The sequence below is a fragment of the Dryobates pubescens genome, chromosome 2 (genome assembly GCF_014839835.1).
Source record: "Dryobates pubescens isolate bDryPub1 chromosome 2, bDryPub1.pri, whole genome shotgun sequence".
Lineage (NCBI taxonomy): Eukaryota > Metazoa > Chordata > Aves > Piciformes > Picidae > Dryobates > Dryobates pubescens.
In genome coordinates this window covers 10613392-10639430 of record NC_071613.1, presented here as the reverse complement: position 1 = coordinate 10639430, position 26039 = coordinate 10613392, and the positions used below count along the sequence as shown (strand labels likewise).

At 37.4% G+C, this 26039-nt stretch overlaps 1 protein-coding gene across 1 annotated transcript in view; it reads left to right on the top strand.

The window, feature by feature from the left end:
• The window catches only part of USH2A (usherin), a 385837-nt gene that overhangs the window by 99077 nt on the left and 260721 nt on the right, over positions 1–26039 (top strand). The window contains exon 20 of the mRNA XM_054170013.1: positions 1717–1947. Coding sequence (XP_054025988.1) covers positions 1717–1947 — 231 coding nt within the window. The remainder of the gene's footprint in view (positions 1–1716; positions 1948–26039) is intronic.

Genomic DNA, 26039 nt, shown 5'->3' with positions numbered 1-26039 from the left:
TGTTTTACCATCAGTAAGCTGAACCAGAGGGCTCTGCCTCTTTATGTTCACGTTTAAAATGCTGACGTATACTTGTTCCCTCAAAGGTGAAGTTTTGATTGTTAAGCCATGTTTTCTATTTAAACTTGTACATTAATACCACAATTCATTAGTGCTGGGCCCTACTTACACAGGAAAGCTTATGACCTCACACTGCATTACTTCAGTTTTGACATTGTAAATTTCTACCGTAGCGTGAGATACTAATTAGATTGTGAAATCACAAATGATGCCTAAGCAGGAATTTACAGCAGATAGTGTCATTGGCAGTTTCCCAGTTCCCCAATTCCCTGCTTTCTTTAAGAATAATCTTTACCAAGTTAGATGGAAGGGACAAATAAAATGGAAGAAAGGAAAAAAAACAGCAACATACTACAGGTAAAAAGGAAAAGCATGTTAATAATCTTGGAAATGCACAAATGTTTCAAAGGATGTTACTAATTCATTCTAAATGAAGCAATCTCTTCTTCTCTAATGAACTCATGCTATGTGCAATGCTGTGCTGTCAAGTAGTATGCCAGATTTTGAAGGCCCACATTTTAATTCAGCTTTTAGTGTACTTGAAAAGCATATATTGGTCTTTGCAATGTCATTATGGGAAAAGCTAATTTTTACAAGTTGGTGTTGTATTTCACTTCTGTTGTTAAGCCTTTATCAGGGAAAGGAGGGGAAGGAAAAAAGCAAGATAAGATGGATGTAGATTCTTTCGGTAGTAGAGCATTCTTATACTTCTCCAGATGATGTCTGTTATTGTTTCAGTCATGGTCCATTTCCTTCCCACCTGTATGGCCATCTCACCATAATCCAACCAGGTCATGCTGCCCTCCAGTGGCTTACTGAACATTGTTTTTAAAAATAAATAAATAAAATTTGATCATAACTCAGCTAGAGAGTGGCCAGTGTTATCAGAATGTTTAAAAGAATGCCAGAGTTTGGGTTTTAATGGCAGGAGGACCATTCTATATGCTAAAACTGTCTTATGCTGATAACTTTCATGGAAGCAAATTTCTGTGAAATCTTACTGTGCACCACTGTTGGTGGAGAAAAGTTTGAGAGGATCATTTTCTGCAGCTGAATAAATATCTGAATGTATGCTAAGGTCTTGTGTGTTCACCATGACATTACATGACCTGATAGGACCTTCAGTTATGTGAATAAAGAGCTGTTATCCTCCTGTTGGTAAGTTCAGTAATGAAAGACTGCTTCTGAGATGCAACAAGAGTTAATTTGCTGTCCACCTACTCCCTTGGTCTTTCACTCAAATCCAATGATGAAAGTCATACAGATACATGCTCACAATGAGTATGGCATGCAAAGCTAATCAAGGAAGGAACACAAATAGACTGGTTATGAAGACACTCATGTAGCTTCTTAAAGATTGTGAAAACAATATATAAATATTTTGGACATTTATCCAAAGCCTGAATAAACAAACAAGGTATGTCTTTTGGAATTAGAAGTAAGTTCTTAAAGATTAAGTTGTTGGGTTTTTTTTCTTCTTTGTTTGTCTGGACTTTTTAAATTAAGCTTTTTTTGATAGCTGTGTTTTTTTAAGATGGTCAGAAACTGAAGCAGGATGTTTGGGAAAAATGACATGCAATAAATTATTTCCCAAATATTATGAGCAATAATGATACCTAGATAATATTTAATGTGCCTTTTTTTTTTAATGCACAGCTCCAAGAAAACTTAGTGCCCCTCGTATTGAAGGAATAAACAGCACAACAGTAAAGATAAATTGGAATGAACCTGAAGAACTTAATGGACCTCCTCCGGTCTACCAGGTGGAAAGGATGGATGCATCTTTAGCTACATTGAGTACAGAAGTAATGAAAGGGGTTCGTTTCCCAGGAAATGGATATTACAGATTCTCTAGTTCCACTCTCCCTACCAATACTTACTTTACAGGTAAATGAATTAAATGACTTACAAAATGTACCAAAGGTATTTTGCATTTGTTTTACCATTGATTCTCATCTTCTATGGAATATTTCATACATAAAATATGTAGTTCTTAATTTACAAGCATAAGGTGATTGTTGGTGATATATGGGCTATTTTGATCCTTACATTAAAAGCCTGTGGAAAATGTTATTGGACCTGTGGGATTTGTATTCCCTTGCCTTTGGACACGATGATGATGAATATTGTTGCATATTTGACTCATTTCCTAGTCATAAATGGGCCTTATTTACTTTTCTGGGATAAAAACTTCTCAGTTAATTTTCTGTGAGTACTAAGGCATGTTTTCTTTGGTATCTTTTTTTGAGGATTGTTGAAGATGCATGGAAACTCCAAAAATGCTCTCTTCCTTGTTCAGAACATTTGTGTTACGACCCTATTTGCTTTGTCATGGAAAGAAAAAGGCATGCTAATCTGACCGAAGTCTGCTGTTTTGGGGGCTTTGGGTATTGCCTCCTCTCTTTTCTGATTAGTCAGTTAGTTTGGAACAGAGAGTTTTTCGCACTGAAGCAGACCAATTATCCTATGTTCTATGATTCTCATAATTTGCTGATGCCTTCATTTCTTGGATAAAGCAAATATATAGACAGTATGTTTGGGGGTTTTGTTTGTTTGTTTGGTGGGTTGTTTGGGTTTTTTAAAATGAACCTGCACATTTGAGATGTTGTAGAGTTGTATAGGTGAAATATTGCATTGATGTGGATGAAGTATGAAAGGGATGTGCCATAAAACCTACAGCAGCAAGGGGAAATCCAAAAGGGCTCTAGGCAATGGTGAGACCACACATCAGACAGCATGCTGATGGTGCAAAGGCCACACCACAGTGTAATACAACTTAACCTGGTACAAAGCCTGCAAAACCCACACAGCATTGTTGACATGCAAAAGAGCACTGAAGATTTGAAGAGCACTCATCTGTGACATCTCTTGTCTTCTGGGTCACTGCAGTTAATTTTGGCAAGAATGTGTGTGCACAGGTATCTTGGTACTTTTAAGTACATGAGTGCAAATTCAAGTTTGTTTGTTTGGTTTTAATCAAAAATCTCCCTTCTTTGTCTTTTTATGATCACTCACTGAATCTGACTAAAAAACAACAACTTGAAGGTCTCTTCAATTATTTCTCTTTCTAGGTGCTTACTGACAGTCAAATAACAAAAACAAGTGATAATGTGTTAGTTAAGTATTGACACCATGTTGACTTGCAAAACCTGTCTCTGTACAGGGGTCTGTAGGAACAGCTGTTGGGCTCCTTCTTCATCCAAATTGCTCAATGCTATTCCTGACTTCAGAGTTTACTCCCTTTACCATGTGTTTACTAAAAAAAGCTTGGATGCTTTTCTTCTTTTGTCAGTCATGATGATATAAAAAGCAAAGGAATTGTGAGTTAGTTTTTCCTCACTGGAGCTTCAGTTAGCCCTATCACTGCAGTGTAGTTAAACAGTTTGATCAACCAGGTAAAGAATTATGAGCATCACTGAACTTCCTACTTCTGGTCAGAAATCTGTGAGAGTGTTAATGAAGAGAGTGTTGCACTACTGGGCTTGTTACAGACAGACATACCTGTCTATTTGTAACCAAGCAAGCCCAACACTTACCTACCCAAGTGCCAGTTCAGTCTGCGATTTGGTCATGCTCCATAAGGTGAGCCTTGAATAAGGTTTATTGAGCTGACTAGGAGAATGTGAGAGTGTTTGGACAGACAGGTTGAGAGAAGATAAAATAAATCTCCCTTCATACTGGCACCTGATGGTTGGTAACCCTGTGTAGTTAAATATTATTAATGCTTTGAATTACATTTTTCTTTTTTACCAGCTAGTAGTCTTGAGTATCTGGAGATGACGTAGAACCAAAACAGACCAGGTGATTTGTCCAGACATCTTCTGGTAATGACTGGCAATTGGGTTAAATCAGCCTGTTTTGGTAATGCGTGATTCAGGTGCCTGGCAACTCAATGGTTTTGGCAAACAGAAATCTAGGGGTTTACGTGCATCATCAGTCCTTCTTCCAAAACATGATGGAGGGAAAATTACAGCAAATCTTGGGGAGTTCAGAAAGGAAGACACTGAAGGAAATGAAACACATTCTTTAATTGTACTCTGCACTTGCATAGTTGCTGAGGCCCTTTCTTATTACCCATCTCTGAAGACAAGCAGTTGGCAATTGTGCTTTATAGATGGAACAGCTTTAGTGTGCATGCAGCTGTGTACATTTTTGACACAAAAGTGTGCCAGCTTGTACGTGTCAGTCAGCAGACAGAGGCTTCTTAGTGTGTCTGGGATCTCCCACTGCTAATCCAGAAAAAGATAGATCAGTTTATTCATTGCTAATAAATGCAGTTGTACTTACTCCCAACCTGGCTGGTCTTACATTCCAAGGTGCAAGTAATAGGGGCAGATGTATTATCTGGGAAATTTTCCAAATTCTTCTTTAAAAGAAAAAATAAATTAAAAAATCAGGCAGTAAGCACTGGCTACACTAAGCAGCATCCTTCTGTCTGTAACAAAGCCTCCAGCTGCACAGGAAGATGTGCTCTGAGTACACATTAGATGAGAGGAAGTCAGGTAAAAAATAGGATTGCTTCTGCCAGAACTGTCCACATGCAACTTCTTAGCTCTTCAAGTTGTGAAGAACCATTTTAAGAGTCTGTAATATCATTTCCTAAAAGAGATAGATAGACTTGATTTTTCATACTTATTCGTATCCTTAGAAGTTCTTTGGATACAACAGCATTCATTACATCTATGAAAATACCACCAGGCAAAGGAACTGTTAGTGCTTTTTTTTGTCAACTAAGGAGCTCATCTGTCTTCCATTTCTCTGAAGATTGCACTATTCAGGTGTTTATCTTCCTATCTTCCCATGATGTAGCAAAGTGCTATCATTCTGAATTAATAGTTGGAGATCTCAAGTCCAGATTCTACTTAAGACAGAAGTTTATAGTTTAAGAACCCTCTAAAAATGGCTTGAAGGTTTTACAAATCATTTCATGTAGTTTGCTTTGTCAGTACGGCTTGTGTGATGCTGTTGGTGATGATGTTGGTCTGGTGTCAGGATGCTGCAGTAAGACTGTTGTGTTTGTGGTTCTCTACAAGTCAAGAGAGGTACTGTTTATTTTATATAGTGTGTAGACAGGCAAGCTTGGAGTTCAAAGAATTGTGAATGCCCAAGTGTCTGAATATCTTTTCAATTCAAATTATACTTCTATTGTCTCGTTAATGTCTGAGTCTAATGACTAGGTCCAAAAAAAGGAAAAGCTTAAGAAATGAAGATAATGAGCATGATGTCGTGTTAACCTGAATTTCACCACTTTCAAATGGGTGTGAATAGTTTGCTCTGCAGGGAAGTTAGGGTCTTCATGCACTTTCTCACTGAGGCATACCAAGGCTTACAGGTTAGATCCTTCAAGATTATTGAATAAAATCCATGGAAAATAGTATTCTGAACTGCTGAGGTGTGTGTGCATGTAAATATCAAAGCAACCCAACAGTTATATTTATGAAAGGAGTTTTTCCTTAATTCCTTTTTGCTCCTTGGTTGAAGGTTAGGACTTCAGGTCCCCAAATGGATGAGATAAAAACTGATGTATGAATTTTGACATGTGTAAATGAGCCCTACTTAGGATCAAATTTATTCCAAATAGAGGCACTACCTTCTATTCAGGATTCATAACTTAAAAGTAACTCCTGAGGGTTAGGCAGCTTTAATTTTGTTTTACAGAGAGTAGGGGATCACATTTTACTTTGAAAACATGACTCCCTGAGAAAGAACATGTGCACCCTACTGAGTATGTTGGTGGATACTATGCCTTCAGATAGAAACACTGACACTGTTTAAACGTTGTTAAAAACCTGTGCAACAGGTGGGTGTTTTTTTTTTTTTCCTAGAACAAGTGTACTGGATTAAGCTCCTAAGGACCAAAAAAGGAAAGTTTTCAGGTTTTATTGAACAAATAGATGCCAAATATTTGAGTTCTTTCAGAAAAGAACTTCTGGGCTCAAAAGCAACTGGTTGAAAATTGAACCCTGACTGTCTTGGGGATATAATAACCAGAGCTAGAAGTTTCAGGACTGTAATTTAGTTGTCTAAAGTACTATCATGGATTAGAGAAATCACTTTTGGAATCTTTCCTCTGATTAATTCATTGCCAGACAGAAAGTCTATGTCAGAGCTGATGAGATGGGGCCTATTATAGTTAGAAAGGATAGAAATTGCAATCAGTTGGACACATGAATGAATGAACTCCTTGATTCCATTCTATGGAGTTATATAGTTGGGCTCCCTTAAGAGAAAGTATGCCTGTAAGGGTATGTAAGAGCTGCACACTGTGCAGAGAGTAGCTCAATTGCTACAAAAGGGAGAAATTGCAGAGTGGCAAGATAGTTGTGTGGAAGGTTACGATCCTCTTGACCTACCAAAATAAGACTAATTTCAAATATCACATTGAACATAAATTTGCAGTTCTGTGGGTATTGTATTATTCTTTCCCTGAAATAGAGCAAAACTGCCCTAGGTTAACACAGTTTGCTCTCAAAAGTCCCCCTCCCCCTACACAGAAGAGAAAGTAACATTAAAAAAACCCTCTGGATTGAGATAAGGAATTTACTGACATAATACAATGCACAATCACCTTACCCTGTTTGCAGAAAAGTGCAGCAAAATGCAGCAGCAGAAGCCAGCAAACTCCCTGCCCCGTCCGCAGCAGCCCACCCAGTGGAAAAGACCAACACCCCAGCAATCGGAACAGGAAGCCTCTCATGTTACAATCTGAACTTCAAGCCCCCTGATACTTTGCTCGAGCCAGCACTTTCATTTTGAAGTTGACATGATGTCAGCATGGTATTGAATACACCATCAGCAGATTCAACTCTACCCATGACCAAAACCAATCCTTCAAGCATATGCTGTGCATTGTTGAAAAAAAACAGTTTGAGCTTGATGTCAGGGGTTACAATTACACATTCCCGTGTGAGAAGGGGGACCATATTTAGTGATAAAGTAATCCACTTCCTCATGTGGATGAAAGAATCTTTGTGATATTTTCAAAACAGATGAATTAAGTGCTGCTGTTTTAATTTGGTTCCTCTTGAATGTTACTTGTTTTTAAAAGAAAATTATTCATGTAATATTGATCAAAATGCAGTCCACTCTGAAGAAACTTTTGTGTTTGGACTTGCTTTGAGTCCAGATTTTTTGAAACAGGATAATGCCCTTTAAAAAATTTAAAAATTAGTCTTGCCTGGAACATGTACTCTTTGCCAACCTCTACATGATGCAAGCTCTGTAATAGTTAGGAAATAACTGCATGAGGTAAGATGTTAATATATTGAGCATTACAAGTAAAGGTTTTTTACAATGACATTTTTAGTGTTGTGAAGTGGTCTTAAAAAATGTGTATAAAAAATAAAAATAAAATACCTGTACTAGTGGTTTTACTGCTAAATTCTGACTTTTCTCAGAATGGAGAACCTTTCCAGTAAGGATATTTTCTTAATAAGTTGGCCATGGAACACTGCACAAGTGTCGTTTACATTTGTTCTGAGCAGAAGTGCTGAGAATGGCTGTGGCCATTCTGTGCTGGATCTCCCCATAGCTCTTCATCACAGTGAACTCTCTTTGTAGTAGTGTAAACCAAATTCCACTCTGTATAATCGTAAGCAAACATTTCATAGTTAGTAGAAGGCACAAATGTGTTCATTTAGGCTATGGAGCCAAATAAACAGGCCTTTTCCAGCATCCCAACAGGAATTTATGGAGTGCATTGTGACTGAATACCAAGGCAAAAAGATTGGAGGTTTAGAAATGATATAAGATGAAAGGCTGAGGAAAATGGCATACTTTAGAAAAATGAAAAGGAGACATGATAATGGTGTTAAAGTATATCAAATTGTATAGTTTAAAATGAGAGAATGACCTTTTCTCCCTGTCTACTATGAGCAAAGGAACAATGCACAATAAGCTTAAATTATAGCAAGTTAGATTGTCTTCTCACAAGAATTTTGTCCTAAAAGATTCAGACTAGTTGAGCAAAAGAAATACACTGCTGTGGAAAAAAAGAAAATAAAAAAGCTCTGACACTGCAGATTTTAAAGAATAGTTGGATGAGTATTTGTAGGGGATAACCTAGGGAAAATTGATTCTGATTTGGAGTAAGTAGATTGATTTTGTGACCTCTAAAAATGTCTTCCAAATGTATATCCTATTATTAACTCAAATTAACCCAATGAAACTAGGAAATATGTTCATTGCACCACATATCTTTCAGAAAGAAAGAGTTCCTGCCTTATAATTGTTCTTGGGAAGTTTGCATAGACAGAGTTCTGATTGACAATTTTATATACAGAGAGTTTTGTTTCTATTCTTTTTTCTCTAGATATTTTCCAACATTTCTCTTTATGATTACTGATAAAGTTTGAGATGGTTAGAAATTAATTTTACAGTATCACAGTATCACTAAGTTTGGAAGAGACCTCGAGGATCATCGAGTCCAACAAATCACTAAATCAGAATAATTGAGGTTGGAAGAGAAATCATCTAGTCCATCCTCCTGCCCATAGCAAGTCCAGTTTCAGATCTTTGTATAGGTGAGGATTTTTCCCATATGTGGCCAAGCATATTTCCAAGCACTGCTCCAGTTTCCAATCTGAGCAGCCTTTCCTCTTACAGAGAATTTCTGTCTTTGTCCATTGCTTCTTGTTCTGTTGCTGCAGAGCTCCAAAGGTGTTCTTTTGGCACCTTGTTTATGTACTTTGGTCTTCTAAATATCCTCATTGCCTCTCCGCTCCATTCATTCCAATGTGCCAGTATCTTATTTTATGTCAGAATACCCAAAATTACATTGCAGGGCTAGCATTTGCCTTTGTTCATTTTCAGAAGGTTTCTGTCAGCCCATTTCTCCAGCCTGTCAAGATTTCTCTGAGTTGCAGTTTATCCACTGCAGCCCTCGATTATTTTTGTTTTTAACCTGAAAACTTTTTCATAGTACTTTCTGTCCCATCACCTGGGATTCATTTTGATGAGTAAACCTGCTAAGCAGAATTGGTCCCAGTATCAGTTCCTTGTAAATACTGCCCACTGGGCTTTGTGCCACTTGTCCAAAGCCTTTGAGCCCTACTGTTTATCCAGTTGTTTTTTTTTTACCTACTTACATATTCCACCTGTGCTCCACCTCTTTCTGCAACCTGATGGCAAGGATCCTGTAGGAAACCATTTTGAGATCCTTTTTAAATCCAAGGTACACAACTCCAGTTGCTTTTTCCTTTGGCTGCTGAGCCAGTTCTTTCATCATAAAAGGCAATCAGGTTGGTTGGGCACAATTTTCCTATAAGAAATTCATCTTGACTGTTCCAAATCTTCATCATCATCTCCTTGATGTGTTTAAATAAGGCCTCTTATATAGTGTCCCTGAGGACAAAGGTTAGGCTGACCATTCCATAGGTTCCCTAACCTATGGACACAAATTTACAGCAAATGTTATTAAAATTGCTCTCTGTCGGCCTTTTTTCCTCACATAGCTTTTTCAGTCATTCTTCTTTATTTCATTACATTGAACTGAAGAAGGTAAACAAAAATTTTTGGAGGGAAAAACTGTATTGCAGAAGAAATTGTTACATCAAGGTATCCAACAGGGGGAAGGGAAGAGGGAGAATGCATTTTATATCTCAGGGAACTTTGATAGTGACACTTAGTTTTCAAGCTTCTCTATCAAATCATACACTTCATAAAGACCTCTTGGAGACCTCTTATTTTACTGCATCCTGTCTATCTAGGTTGTTGTCACAGGACTTCTCCTTGGAAATTATTTTAATTTTTATGCCAGCTTCTTATATTTTATGCCTTTTGTCTTCACAGAAGAATGATTTGAACCCATGTTGTTATTTTCTGTGAAAGAAAGATAAAGTATTTCCTTATCACCATCAAGTGTCTGGCTTCAGAAAGAGTGAGAATCATCCTTTTTTTTTCTGCCTGAGAACTGTTTGCACGGACATTTTAAGTAGAATTTTGTCCTAGTACTTAAAATGAATTTGAAGTTTCATCTTGAAAACTACATTCCTTTCTTCCTTCTGAATCCCATGAAGCCTGAAGATAAGGAGTGAGAAAGGAGCTGTGTACAGAGAAAAAGGAGTGATCCTGCACAACAAAGTGAACTTTGCTGCTTTGTGAACAAAACAACTTAGAACATTTTTGAACAGGCACAACAGGGATTTAGGCAGCAAATAAGCCAAGCTGATGCCGACCTTGCCAGTGTTACAGGTGCAATATTTTCACTGAGATGAACTGGGTTTGTTAGACACCCATCAGTACCAAGAACTTACTTTTTATCTCTATTTTATTTTTTTCATAATTCTAGGAAAGATTTATTGTAGTCACTACAGGGAAGGAAAAAAAAAAAATTCTCCCCCCCCCCCCAAGAGATATTTACCTCTTGTGCTTTAACAGATCAACTGCACAGCACAAGCTATGGTATGCAATTTGGGTTTTTTCATCTTCTTAGCTTTAGTGCCAAGGTACATTTTTGCCATTGTTGTGTGACATTCTGTACCACATGGTCAAAACAATTTTTTTTTGTCCTTGTGCATGGCAATTTTCAGAACATAGTCTAGTTCCAACTCTGGAAGTTATAGAAGTGGTAGCTTTCTTGTTGTTTTATCAAGCTGCCAGTGAAAAAGCCCTTTTCCAGACTAGATCATTGTTTCAGCTGTCTGCTTGTGCAAAACCAGCTACAGAATTTGGTCTTTTGATTATTGCAACTATACCACCTGACCTGTGCTATCATCTAAGACAGTAGTTCTTCCCCTTTTGTCATAACTCTAGTTCTGTTAATTTTGTGCAAACATGATTCTCTATTTTAAAATTTGGTGGACATTCTCTCTGTAGGTGATGAACCTGAGAATTAGCAAAAGAAAAGGTTTGATCAGTTATTGTCTAGTCAAGGACAATAAAAATACTCTCTACCAAGTTTGGGGGTTTTGTAAATTAACTTGAGACTGTAACCACTTATGTACCAAGCTATTTGTTACCAAGCTATTTCTAGCAGTAAAGCAGATACACTTCCTGCTTCTTTTTCTTACTCATCTTACATATATACTTGCTGTTTCTTTTTCTTGCTCATCTCCAAACAAAATGCTGTTAGGATGTGACACAGAAAATTTGTATATGAGTCTGCACAAGGAATGATCATTGAATTTAATGAAAGTGACTGAGGGAAAAAAATATTTTGGTTTGTTTTTTTGTTGTTGTTGTTGTTGTTTTAATATCTGTTCTGACCTTTGCTTAGTAAGAACAGAGTTCTCATGTATTAGTTCAGCTCGCTGAAGAAGCCTAAACTTGGATTATATGTGGTAGTTAGAAGCATGAAGAAGGGAAAGAGAGAGTTCAAGGAGACTTTCTGTACTCTCTGCCTCTTCTGTGTGCAGCAAGTGTAATGTGTCTCTGGAAATAGCTATGGAAGTGCTGTGTTTTACATCAGGCATGACATCTGGGATTACTTTTGTGCTGGTGCACTGCTAAGAAAAGATGGAAGCTGGGGAGGGACTTGTTAGGAGGAAGATTTAGGGAAATAAAGGTTGCTGAAAATAATGGACAAAGAAAAAGATGGAAGGTAAAACCTGCACAGATGCATGAGCCTTATTTAATTAAAAAGAAATAATTACAGGAGGTGGAGGAAGATGCCAAGCATCTCTTGGAAGTTTTGCATGTGAGAGATTCATGTACTGTGTGTTAAATGGGGGCTCATTTCATGTTAGGTAAAGCAAGGGCTGGAATGCTAGAGGTCGAAGAAATAATTCTGTTTTTTCTTGGGGGGGTGGGGAAAGTGGAACCATTTATTATAGTGTTTCAGAATTTATACCAATCTAAAGTCCCTTAATAAACTTCTCAAGTCCATCAACTGCAGGACACTAACTCTTTGTTCTCTTTATACTGCAGCTCTCAAAAGTAAAAAATGAACAATGCTCTGACTCTCTGACTGCTATTTGCTCATAAAAAGTTGGCCTAAAAAGTAGTGTAAATTTACAACCGCAGTCACATTCACAAGTGAGCTATACCAAAAAAAGATTCTTGAAAGCATGTCTTTTTACCCCAGATAGGTGAAAAAAAACCAACTCTGCTGTTTCCACTGCTTTTCACTTGCTGGTGCAGTTCTGGGTCTTCCACACCAGTACATCAATACTTTGTAAGATTTTTGTAGAATTCTTATGTGCTACTATAGCTGAACTTGTAATCCAAAGACAGGGATTTGAGGAGTAATTGCCAAAAAGTAATATTACTGCCAAAAAGTAATATTTATGACTTTCATAAATGTCAAATATCTAATGTCTTATTTAAAAAACTTTATACTTTTAGTTTTTGCGAGAGCCAGAAGGAGTAACAATTGCACCTGGTCAAGATTTTTGTCTAGGTTATCACACTAAACCCTCTTTTTGTATTTTTAGTAGTGCAGCTACTAGTCCAAGACAGAATGATAGGAATTCTACTATGTTTGATGCTGTGTCTCTTTTCAAATTCTTCTTTAATTCCAAATGACACAAAAAACTTGTCCAATTTTTAACTTATCCTGTAAGGTGTCATTACATGGAAGTAAAGTCTGTTTCTTAACTGTCTTGAGAAAGGCCACTGTGTATGGATAAAATGACCCTAACTTACAAGAGGACATAGAGTGACATAAAGGACTGTGATATGACAAGCTCTTGTATGTATTAAATTATTTATTTATTTAGAGGAACTCTTTGTGGACAGGCACAGAAACAATCTGTCCCTCCTTGGATTTATAGAATCTTAGAACATCAAGTTGGAAAAGACCTCAAGGATCATCTAGTCAAAGCATTCTTGACAAAAGCATGATCTAGACAAAGTGTCCAATGTTGGAGAATCCACCACTTCCCTAGAAAGATTACTCCAATGGCTCATTTTTCTGTGTCCAGTCGGAGTATCTCCAGGATTAACTTGGACTTGTTGCCTCTTGTCTTTTCCATGTGATTCCTTTTAAAAAGTGAATCCCCATCTTTGTAGGAGTCTGTTGGGTAAGCCTTGAAGAAATCCAGGTAAACAATGTCTACCACTTGCTCCACTTCAAGCAAGCATACTACTTCATTGGAGAAGGTGATCAAGTTTGTCAAGAATGATTTGCTGTTGGAGAATCAGTACTGCTTTTTCCCAGTCATTTCACTTGTCCTGTGGGAGGATTTGTTCCATAACTTTCCCAGGGACTGAAGTCTTGATGGGCCTTTGATTTCCTTGGTACTCCTTTAAGCCTTTCTTGTAGGTAGGGGTGACATTAACATTCTTCCAGTCTTCTGGCATGTCCCCCAGTCTCAATGACTTCTGAAAGCTTATGGGAGTGGCCTCTCCCTTGGGTGAATGTTGTCAGGGCCCATTGATCTGTAGGGGTCATGCTCCTGTAATAGTTCACATACCAACTCTTCCTTTGCTGACAGTGGATCTGTGTTTGCATTGATCTTGATTTTTTTGTTCTTAAGGCCTGGGGTCCAACAGTGCTGGTAAAGATGGAGGTGAAGGAAGTGTTCAGAACCTCTGCCTTTCAGTGTTGGTGGTGACTTAATTCACCTCTCCTGTTTAATAGTGGACTGATAATTTCCTTCTGATCCTATGGAGAGTTTTCAACAGAGATGCAGCAAAGAGGATTACCATTGTATTGGCTGGTGAGATTATTTTAAGCATTTCAAATGAAATTAATGCTTTCTGGTGCATACTTGGCCCTTATTTAGATTAGCTCTGTAAAGAATTTTTTAGTGTGGTGATTTGAGACATTGCATCTCACTAATACTGAGCCTTTAAATTATTCGTGCTTTTAAGATACAAATTCTTTCCTGTATTGTTTTTAACTGGTAAAGTCATAACTACTGAATTATGTATTGACTAAAATTGTGTGAAGTGTCATGCATTGATTATGATTGCATTGTGAATTTGATCAGGAAATTTTCATAATAATAATATAAGGAAGCTTTTCACCTTCTAATTGATTTTCAGGGTGATTAAATTAAGACCTTGTCTAAGTATGACTGTCCTTATCAATTACTGGCAGAATAGAGAAATTAAAGGATTAAAAATTTACGTGTGTTAAGATTCAGTATTTAAGGTCTAAAATCAATCAGATCATAGACTGAATAATTCCATTATGACAAAACTATCATTCAGGATTAGACTGCAGTAATTTGGCGCAAAAAGGCTCTCTGCACTAGTACATACAGGAAAAACTATGACTGTAAAATTAAACACCTAGAACTTAGGAAATTGAGTTAAAATAGGAAGCTTAAACTTAACTCAGCTGTGTTATTTTTATGTGTTATGATGGCTTGTAACCAACTGATTAAAAAACTTGCTTATCCATAGGTTCTGTGTATGGTATAGACCAGATGTTGTCTTGTCTTTTAAAAAATCTGTTCTGTAAATGGATTGATATCTGTCTTCATGTATCACATTATTAAGTAAATGCAGAATTAATTTATTTTTTTATCCCCTCTGCTATTTTCAGTTTAGTATCTGAGTACTTTGTAATCATTGATATTCACTTTCACTACAGTAATATCATTAGTTTAATTTCATGAATGGGGACTTGGGGTAAAGAAAAAAGACGACTGATTGTTAATTTTGAGTGCCATAGATGGGACCTGAGTTTTCAGAGTAGTTCATGTGTTTAGAATTTTCATTGACCACTGGTCAATTAGGGACACACCACTTTCGCAGATCTCTGTGGGTTGGTTAAGTGCAGGCACTCAAGAAAATGAAGTGTGTAGCAAGAGAATAACTCTGAGAAGTTTGATTTAAGTGATGTGCTTCACATTGCATAAGAACTAGTGGCAGAGGTAGAGACAGATTTCTCAAGAGTGACACTGAACTGTGCTAACTATGAAACTGTCCATTCACTTTTCATACTCCCCTTCCTCTTTCATTAAACCTCCTCAGAGCGCTACATCAAATAAGACAGGCCTCTGTGCACAAAATCCTTATTTGCTACATGAATTCTGTTTTAGTTGCTGAGCATCATAAAATCCTTGAGGCAGATATCTTATGGGAGATGTGTGTTTGTATAATTGTAGACTATATCATTATTCATCCTCTATTTGCATGTCCGTTAGTTTTTTATGGACAGCATCGGTTTTGCATTTCCTAAATTTCAAGAGTTTACTTTTACAGACCTAATGTGGTTGAAATACTTATTTTGAATAGTAATTTTAAAAAAATTTAAAATCCCAATGTCATAGGAGAATCATGGACATATCCATCATGTGGAACATTGCTGACTAACACAGATGTCAATGGGTAAAAAACTTTCATAGTCATGAAATCTCTTTCTGATCTGAACTGATAGAGACACTGACTGCTGCACTAGATGATGTGAAGGACAGAATGCATGCTTTTCCACTGTATTATGTATTTACTAGCAACATATGTTTCCAACTGGGTCTGTAGGGAGAGTTTTTACTAGTGGTTATAAGTTCTCCCATTTTTCTATTTAATTTACTATATTTATTTTTTTTTTTAAATTTATTTTCCTTCTTCATACTTTTCCTGTTCTGACTCTATTTCTTGTATGTCCCACCTCCACTTCTCCCTCCCCCCGCCCCCCCAGTTTGACAATTATAAAGTCCTCGATTGTATTCCTTTTGTGTTCTTCGGAGTTGTCATCTTTTGCTTCATATTGCCAGGCACTAGGTAATAGAAAATTAAAAGGCTGAGAGAAATACTCTTTGACTTCCTTTCTAGTGTCTACCACACCATCAGAATTTCGTGACTAAGACTGATTTCATGAAGGAGCCTCCTTAGCCCTACACTTCTAAGATGCAAATTCTCTATGCAAATGTAATTTTTATTTGAGAAATTCCCTACCATCCTGCAAAGAGCTATTTCCTGACACTGATAAATTTAGACCCAACTTTTTTACTTCAGGATAACTACACTCAAATAAATTTGTAACTCTGATACACAGAAAGAAGGAACCAAAACACTTTAAAAAAAAAAGTTATTCAAGATTATTAGTGGTTTAAACTAATTCTTCAGAGTAATAATGAAGAAGTATTTTGTGTGAAACAAATGCAGTTATAAAAGATTGCCTATTCTTTTATTTAAGAGATAATATTTTAGAAATAAAAATTATTCATCAATAGTGTCAGGTACCTGGGAGGTAAATGAGCTGTCATTCAAACTGCAGACCTTGGGGAAGAAGTACCATGTTCATCTGAGTGCTAGTTATTTCATGTATGTAAAGAGTTTCCAAAGACTATAGTAAGCTTTGTCAAAAGATGGGGTCCTCAGAAAGCAGCACACAATGCTTATGACACTGGAATGACATACTTTCTCTTGTTACTAGTTAGTATTTTTCTTCATTAACTGTGTATTTTAAAAAATTGAACGAAGGAGTGGAGTATATTTGATTAGATACTGGTTTATCTGTTTTATTATTTTGACTTGTGAAGTGTAATCCTCTTCCTTATTTTTGTGGCTATAAACGCTGTGTTTTTCAAATATGAGAACAAAGACCTCCAAAATGAGTTTTTTTGTTTTTTTTCCAAGACATATCTCAAGAATGAAATGGAATTATCCATTTCTTTTCCAGAGTCTCCATCTTTTCCTCAGTCTGTTCCTACTTGCCATGAAATTCACAGGACTTGATAGATGATGCCTAAAGCAAACACAGACATATGAAATTGTGACCTTAAGTAACAGTGCAGCATAGCAACTGAGAGTTCAGGAAGCAACTGTTAGCATAACGATTAGAATGAAAACACAAACCTGCCAAGTAATGTTGTTGTAGTATAAAGATCATTTAATGTGGCCACTGGAATGTCATATGCTAAATTACTGAAGGATTCATTGAGCTTGATAGTGACTTGTTGCATAACTTTTCTTTCTCTCTCTCTCTCTCTTTCTTTCTTTCTTTCTTTTTCTTTTTAAAGACATTATAGAAAATTATGTACTGTATTGCAGAAAACTCAAAAAGTAACTGTAGGAAAAAATCTCAGACCATAGCTATATTCTATCTTTGTATATACCTGAAATGAGATTTGATCAAAAAGTAGTTAGATATGTGCATACTGACTCAAGAACTATAATACCTTAAGATTAATTGGGAGCATAAATGGAGAAGCTGACAACCTGGAACCTTGACTTCTTAAAATTGCTGACCCAATTACTGCTAAGCCCTTTGCTGACATGTTAATATGTCTCTTTAAACTGGCAAATCACTACCATTTCAGTGTGTGCAAGAGCTGGTCCATCAGATGAAGGAAGATGTAAGTTTAATTTAAATAATTATTGACCTATTATGACCTTTTCATTTCACTTGTACTGCTCCTCTCAAGGTAAGCAATTATATTTTTATAGTTTTGGATGGTAATCAATGTACAGGAGCTATCCTTATTGATCTAAGTAAGGCCTTTGATCTGGTAATCACCAACTATTGCTATCTAGGCTGGCCTTAACTGTATTGGATATTACTACAGTTACTGGTTTTAAAAATATACAGAAAATAGAATTGTACTAAGGTGTTGCAAAGAAAAATAATTAGGGAAATCCTTAAGATTCTACTTCATAATCTTAGAAATTGGAAACAGATTATTTTATACAATACTTTTGTTAAAGTTATAATTAATTTAAGGTTTGTAACATCAAAGAGATAGTCCTTTTAGGGTCAGTATTACTTAGTGGGGAAAGCCTGAGTCGATTTTCCAAATTTTCTGCCTGTATCAGACAGGCTTTTTTAGGTCTGTGTCATACTGTGAATTCTGAGGTGCAAACTTCTCTTCCATTTGGAAGTGGAAATCAGACGGAAATTGTTTTTATTTTATTTTGTTTTGTTTTATTTTACCAATGTGCACTTTTTGCACATAAATGTTTTGCCTTCCTTTTTTCAACCAGTACTCATATCACTGTATTAGGCAATAATAGTAATTGAAATATTGGACCTTTATCATAGTTTATAGGTGGTACTTCAGTATCTTCTAAAGCATAGTCATACTCAGCTAACTTGTTCTCATCTTTTTCCTCACTCTTCATGTACCTACTTCTGTTTTACCTCTTCTGTAGTATTCTTCTCTGAACATGTTTTTCTTTTTTTGCTTATCTCTTCTCTTTCATTTTGATGTATGACTTTGAAAAGCCTGACTAGGTATGGGTTTAAACTGTCTTTAGAAAGAAATTTAGAAAGAAATTTGCATGAAATTTGGTCCTTTAGTGAGTTCCAAGGCCTTTCCTTGCAAAGGGAGTCTTGCTCTGGTGAGTCTTGAAACTAACAGCAGTTGTTCAGAGAGGTCACCAACATAATGAGAAGGGCACTCTTGACATATCTTGAACCACTTCCATGGATGGCCATGAAGATTAATACTGGGACCTTGCATTTGACCTAATATTCTATGGAGAGTCTGTGTAGTGAGTGGAGCAAATAGGATGATGTGCTTGTGGTGGAGTATAAATAAAGCCTCTGCACTCTAGATTTTTTGGCTTGTTTTTGTCTTTTGGGGGGTTTTCCTCTCTTTTTTTTTTTTTTTCCTTTTTTGTGTAAACTAAAATGTTGCATCGTGTTCTTGCTTAAGGTCATGAAGGTGTGAGTTGTTAAAACCAGGTGCATTCCTGAGAAGCAGTGGCATAATCTCGTTGCTGGTAGAAAAACGCAGCTTTCTGTATGCTGCTGTGTCTGCCAGCCTGTACTAAAATGACAGGAACTTGATGTTTTCAACTGTGTTCATGAAAAAAGTTGAGAATACTGTAGAACTGCTCATTTACCTCAGCAATGTTCTTTCCAGACTCCACATTTTGTGATTTTCTTGCCTGTAAAACTGCTATTTGGAAATAATTTTTCTTTGTTTTTCTGTTTGACAGTCTTTTTTGTCTTTTGTGATGTGTTTGCTGGGTTCTACACATTGGCCACAACAACCCCATGCAGTGCTACAGGTTGGGGACAGAGAGACTGGAGAGTGACCAGGGGCTACTGGTTGAGAGTAGGATGAACATGAGCCAGCAGTGTGCACAGGTGGCCAAGAAGGCCAATGGCATCCTGGCCTGCATCAGGAATAGTGTGGCCAGCCCGAGCAAGGAGGTCATTCTGCCCCTGTACTCAGCACTGGTTGGGCCACACCTGGAGTCCTGTGTCCAGTTCTGGACCCCTCAAGTTTAAGGAAGAAGTTGACTTGCTGAAACATGTCCAGAGAAGGGCAACAAAGCTGGGGAGGGGTTTGGAGCACAGCCCTGGAAGGAGAGGCTGAGGGAGCTGGGGTTGCTTAGCCTGGAGAAGAGGAGGCTCAGAGAAGACTTTCTTGCTGTCTACAACTCCCTGAAGGGAGGTTGTAGCCAGGTGGGGGTTGGTATCTTTTCCCAGGTAACCAGCACCAGAACAAGAGGACACAGTCTCAAGCTGTGCCAGGGGAAGTTTAGGCTTGATCTTAGAAAGACATTATTCACGGAGGTTGCCCATTGGAATGTGCTGCCCAGGGAGGTGGTGGGGTCTGCGTCCCTGGAGGTGTTTAAGAAAAGAGTAGATGAGGCACTCAGTGCCATGGTCTAGTTGATTAGTTAGGGTTGGGTGATTGGTTGGAATTAATGATCTTGGAGGTCTCTTCTAACCTGGTTGATTCTGTGATTCTCTGCTCTGTTTTGTGTTTACTACCCCCTCTTTGTAATTTTAGAATTCTGTCAGAGTTTTCTGTTTATCTTGTTTCATACTGTCAATAGGTTTAATTGTGCAAGCACACAGTACTGCAGTTATCTTAATACCAGCTTTGTTGTTCAGTCATGCACACTACTGTTTTTCAGTCTGTTGGTAAAAGGCTAAATGAGGTGGTAAGTAAAGATTGGGACTGATCAGCAGGCCTGAAAGTCTTACCTTAACCCTTACCATGATCTCATTGTAGAACTGCAGGAGTTCAGAGTGGAGAGGTAGATGGATTCATGCAGGAATCTGTTTTTAAATACCTATAGTGGGAGCGTATTTCAATATAGCATTTGATTTTAATATAACATAGGTACTAAAACAAGTAGAATCTCTGGCTTCCAATATAACTAAGAAGTAAAAAATGGCTCAGTACTGGGGCAGGTAATTCTATATTGGGTAAAATAGCAGCTTTTTACTCCTATTTGAGGGGAACAAAAAAAGTTAAATTCCTTGGAATTATGATAAACCTTGAAGTCATAAAGAGCATTTATTGTCTCTTGTGCTGCTGCTGAAGTAGGGTTTATTGTCTCTGAGAAACCTGCCAGACAGAGCTGTCTTACCCCACCAGAAGAATTTTTGTCCTGTTCAACATCTTCTTTCTATACTATTCCACCTTCCTTGGGAGTATTCTGCCAAAGCTGAAAGACAATAGAAGAGCTCTAAATGTTTTCCTTGTAGCAGTAACTTCACAGTGGTGTTTCACACAGCTGTAAATCTTATATCGCATTCTTTCCTAAAACCTTTTGTATTAAGCAGCTGTGTGAGCAAAATATTAATTCATTTTACTCAATTATACTATAAATATAGACCTATACTATAAATATGAATTGTGTTCTCCTAAGCAACCCTAACCCAAAATGCATTCCCTTGGAGCTGCATTGTACCAAGTGGTATGTTTCAGATTGCAGGAGGGGACTGAGATAAAAGCTATGTCATCTGATTTTGGCACAGCACTGAATATATGATAGTTTTTTAATATTGATGATAAGAAAAACAGGCTGCCATGTTTCAAATTACAACTATTGAACCAGGTCATATCCTGGTTATTTATGTTCTTTGAACTATATTTGCTGATCTGAATTTCTATCTTCCCACAGAAGTTCATCCAGCTCTCACAGGGTACCAGTTTATTAACCAGTTCCTAATACACATTGTAGATGGCAGCTGGTAGAGTCTTTGTCATTCTGCCCCAAGGCTAAAGCACTCTGCCTGAAGATATTAGATCAGCCAATTTTATCTGTTTATAAAACTGGCATTTCTGTTTTCTCAAGTCTTCCAGGTAGCCAGAGAAAGCTCTGCAATTCTGGGTTGTTTTTTTGGGGTATTACCCCCCCCCCCCCCCCCCCCCCCCAAGACATTCATGTGCTATTAATCATAGGAAGTTTTTTTAGATGTTAATATTGCAAATATTTTGGAACTGATGATACACAGTGTACAGGGAAGAGGAGAAGCACAAGCAAGGGAAAAAAAATAATCTTGGTCCATTGGGTAAATTTTCAGTACAATATACGAGCATTTAGGCACACAAGTCCCATTAACGTTAATGGTCCTAAGCTTTCTTTTATTCATCACAGCACTGATTGTACTTGGTCAGCTCTTTATCAGTTTGAAATATTGACAGGAGGAGGAGGCGTTCCCTTCTCCAGGCCTGACTGTAACAGTGCTCTTTTAACTTAGTCATCCTGCAAATGCTCCTATAAATGGATTTATTTCAGCAGATCCAAAATATATCAAGCAAATCGTCTTATTCTGCTGCTAGCCCTTTTGCATTGGTTCCAATTTGCAAAAGCACTGATTTTAAACTTTGATCATTACTTCTAAAATACTCTGTAGTTTTGATTCTTATTCATTAAAGTAACTTTTTAACTGTGCTACTACTATTTTGTCTTGGTAATTAGTAGTGCTCTTTTATTGTAGTTTGTATTAATAGTTTCTTGATTTACTAAACCCAAAACTTAGCCAGCAGAGATGCCACCACTAACATTCTCTTTTTTTAGTGTAGTAGATAGTGAGACTTTTTGTGTAGTAGAGTTTTATTCCTTGGAGGATTTTATTTTATGCATTTTCAAGTTGTTCAATGACTTGTTGTGGAGACAGGGAGGGAGGAGGGGGAATCCATTTACACAAATTACAGTCTTTGTTCCCATCAACCTTCATAATTGGATGAACAAAACAAAGGCTAAACTGACAGATACAACTATCCCAGGTAATATCTTTTGAGCCTGAAACAAATTAATAAGTGAATTGTGAAACCAGAGCAAAACCTTGTTGGTAAGATTCAGGGGGAGGGAGTTGGGGGCTACAAGGTTTTTTGAGAATGCCTGCCTTTGGGAAGACTTGCTGCACTGTAGAAGAAAAAGAGGGTTTGATCTTGGGATGAATGTAATCCATTCCCTGAAAGTTTTGTGACTATTCAGAGTGACTCCCTTTACAAACAATTTGCACTTTTAATTATTATATTTTGGAAGTTTAGTTCTGTGTTTTTAAAAGATGAAATGGAATATAAAGTCTCTGCCTCTACACACTGGCTTTCACATTTAGATGTTTCTCCTATTTGTTTTTCTCCTTTAGGACTCTTTAATCTTTCTTTCATCTGTCTTATGTTTTTCTCTCTGAGATTGTTCCAGTTCAGTGATTGAAATATGCCGGTTTGAGCTACTTATTCCAAGCCAATGTTAGGTTGTCATGTTAGCATCATTAATTTTCAAGAAATTAGGATGTTCCTGTGTAAACGTGGTTATGCTACTGAGCTGCATGTGCTAAGGGGGGAAAAATGAGCTGAATGGGAATCCTGGGTGAAGCAAAGTCTGCATAATTGGGTTTACGCCAGACCTTCTGCCTTTCACATGGGCAGGAAAGGGCCAGGAAAATGTCAGAGGTGGAAGTCAGGGCAATGCAGTACTCCTGCAGAATTGCAAAGTGACTGCCAACTGCCACCAGCCTGAGAAATGGCTAGTGCTCAAGGTTGGTTTAAGACAGAAATGCCCAGTTCTCCTTACTTTATAAGCCACAAATTGAAATCTTCCTACACCTAAAAGCCTCAGCATTCTTATCAGCTGTTAGGGGAGGAAATGTATTAATAGTTCAGGAGCAGTCCCACTCCAGAGCTTGTACTGGGAAACAGGATTGGCTTGGGAATATGGTTTCAGGGTATTCTGGAATGAGGCTTGAAAATCAAATACTTGCTTTCTACAGCACTTTAGGATCTGGATTAACTGGTGGCCCCAATGCCTGGAAATCCTGCTATCAGCTGCTTGGTGCTATGTTCCTGCTGTGTGCTGTTCAAGAGCTCTAGGCCAGCTTTCCTCCAAAGCTATGCTATCCTGCACTAGACTTGTGTAGCCTTGCTGCTACAATTAAACAGTTAATCGTTTTAGTAACAAAACAGAATTTAGACAGATTTTTTTTGTAGGGGCTTTTTCATTTAGTTCACTCTTAAGGGTGAGGTGAGTAGTTTTCTCTCCTTTGCCTTATACTGCCTTATCATTGCAAGCAAAACTTTATAATCAGTGGGCGCTAAATAAGCTGGTTGTCACTTGAATCCTCTGACAACACAGGAGACAGAAAAAAGGTGACTTGAATCCATTGTTACAGCACAGCAGAAGGGTTGTTTGGGTTTTTTGTTTGTTTTGGTATGTGTATTTTGAGTATAGGTGTCTCTTTGAGGCATTACAAGTGGCAAAGATAAAAAAATATGGTCACATTGGAAACAATAGAAAGTCTTGTACTCATTCGGAATGTTGTATGTCCAATTGCCCACTTTTTGATTTAATCTTTTACAGTATTGTAATCAATCATGATTTGCTGTGTTGCAGAAAGTCTCATGCTTTGTGAAAAGGAGAGAGAGAAGGAAAAAAAAAATTGTTAGTGAGGAGAAATTTCCTTATTACCATCATTCAGAATTAGTCAGTCATGTATTCTGTAATCACTCATGTTTTAAGCAGTAATGTAAAATCAACACAAAGGCAGGCTACAGCAAAGTGGTCTTTAATTCAAGAATCCCATAAGGAATTAAAATTCTGAAAAAATGACATAGGATCAATCAATAACCACCTGAAAATATCAGAGTATATGGAGGCTAAGTAACATGTGTGAAAGAAATTAAGGAAATTAAGGAAATTAAAGAAATTAAGGAAAGTGTTTCCAGTGTTCTCTCTTTTTATTTAGATTAATAAAATTGGTTGAAATGTAAATCTTTACATGTCTCTCTTGTATTAGGATCAAAAAATGACAGTGTCTGCCTTAAAGAGTTTATAGTCCAAGTGTGAGACAGGATCAAGTATATGTACATAAAAGGCAGCAAAAGGAAATTTTGTGGAAGTTTGGGGTTTTTAAAAACAATCCTTATGCCTTGGTAGTGTGATTTGTTCATTGTTTAGCATTGCAATTTAATTAATTTTGGGCAAAGAGTTGTGACAGTGTTTTGTATATTTTATGTGCTATATCAGTTTTCTGCCATCTTCAACCCACCACAGTTTTCTATATTCCTTACTTTCTCATTTGTCTCAAATGTTGAATCTTTGTGTAAATTGTGCCATTTCTTTAAGTCCTCACATCTTGAGTTGCATGGCTATTCATACCACTAAAATGTCTTTATTCATGCTTATTTCTGAATCACCTTTTCTGCTAATTGCACCAACTGATGCACTTCAGAATTTAGAGATACTGTTAGTTTCCTCCAAGTGTTGCTTAGAGTCATGAGACAATCATGAACTCCTTACAATTCACAACAATGAACTCTTTCACCAATAGGCATCACAGCTGGTGCTGCTTTATGTATCATTTGGCTTACTGCTTTTTCATTTGCAACCCAACACACAGTGAAAATCTCAGCTCAAATCCTCAGCTAAGGAGCAGCTGGCCCACCTGGCTAGGAGGAAGATGTTACCTCTACCATTAGCATTATTGTGTACCGTCTTAGTTGCCCAGGTACGTGATTGCGCACAGGACTCAGCATAATATCTGGCTGTAGCTATTCCATGTGAGGTGTATTTGTCACATTAGCTGCATCACTGGATGTAATACAGGAGTTTTTTCATGTCCACTGCTTTCCTTAAAACACAGAGGGGAGGGTTTGAGTTGTATTTATCACTCTGAAAGTATTTGATAGCGTGTGATTTCTCAGCTGTGATTTCTCAGCTGATAGACAAATGCTGGTTTTGGTTTATGATTCTGTATGTGCTTAGCTCTTACAGTGAGCACAGGGGTTTGATTCTTGGGTATAAGCCAGACTACAAATTGATGATGAAACCTCCACAGCTGTTTTACTGCACTGGGTCATGTTTTCTGTGGCATACTCTTTAGAGAAACTGTGCAGAACAGAGAAGATTGCTGAATCTGGTGAACATGGTCTTATTGTATGATGGATAATGTGAAATCCCTTGTGTGAGAGTTGGACCTGTGATGAGATAATGAAAAGAAAAGGAAATTAGAACAGCAGCTAATGCTGAACGACTACAGGTGGTTCTCCCCTCCCTCCACAGTTCTGTTTTCAAAAAGAGTCCAGGGACTGTGACTGCTATATGCATGACAAATTACTCCTTTTGTGCATTTGGAAACATTAGTGAGAGTAAGCAGAGGTCATACATATGCTAAAGTAATTTCTAAGAGAAAATTGCTGGATTTCGAAGCTTCCCACACAGCACTTGCCTGTTCTCTGCATATTATAGATTGTGCATAGTAGTTCACTATTACAGTAACTGAGCCAGCATGTTAGCTTTATCCTGTTGACTTTCATGCCTCTAATCACATGGTCATTTAAAGACAGGAGGGCGAAGGCTGCCTTTCAGGATTACAGTTAACCCTACACATCCAGTGCAAGAGAGTTTGGACTGAACATTTCTATTTCCATTGTGCCCTGATCTGTAGGAGTGATGCTTTCACTGAAATGCCACTTAAGGTGTTGAAGACACTGTTTTCATAGCTTTGTGTAAGTGCATTTTTGGTGTGAACATTTCACACCAAACCTCATAAAGCACTTAATTTTCTGAGTGTGCATTTCCTAGGTACAGAGGCACATGGATAACAACAAAAAATATTGGAGCATTATTATCTCTTTCACAGAAGGACCTGCTGCAGTTTCAAGGTGTCGTTCCATTAAGTGACTAATATCTTAGTGGGAAATGAGTGAACCTTTACAATTACCAATGTTGATGGAGGTTGGGGTAATAATTGTTCACTGCCAGCGTGTATGTCATGGTATATCTAATACACAATGTAAATATGAGAAAAGAGAGTTTGCCATCTATATATGACTTACACCTGATTGTTCAATTAAAATCCTTTTGTGAACGTAGTTCTAGCAAATTAAAGTAATTTTAGGCTTTCTCTGGAAGAGGTCATTATGACAGTAATAGGCAGGGGAAATGCTGCCACC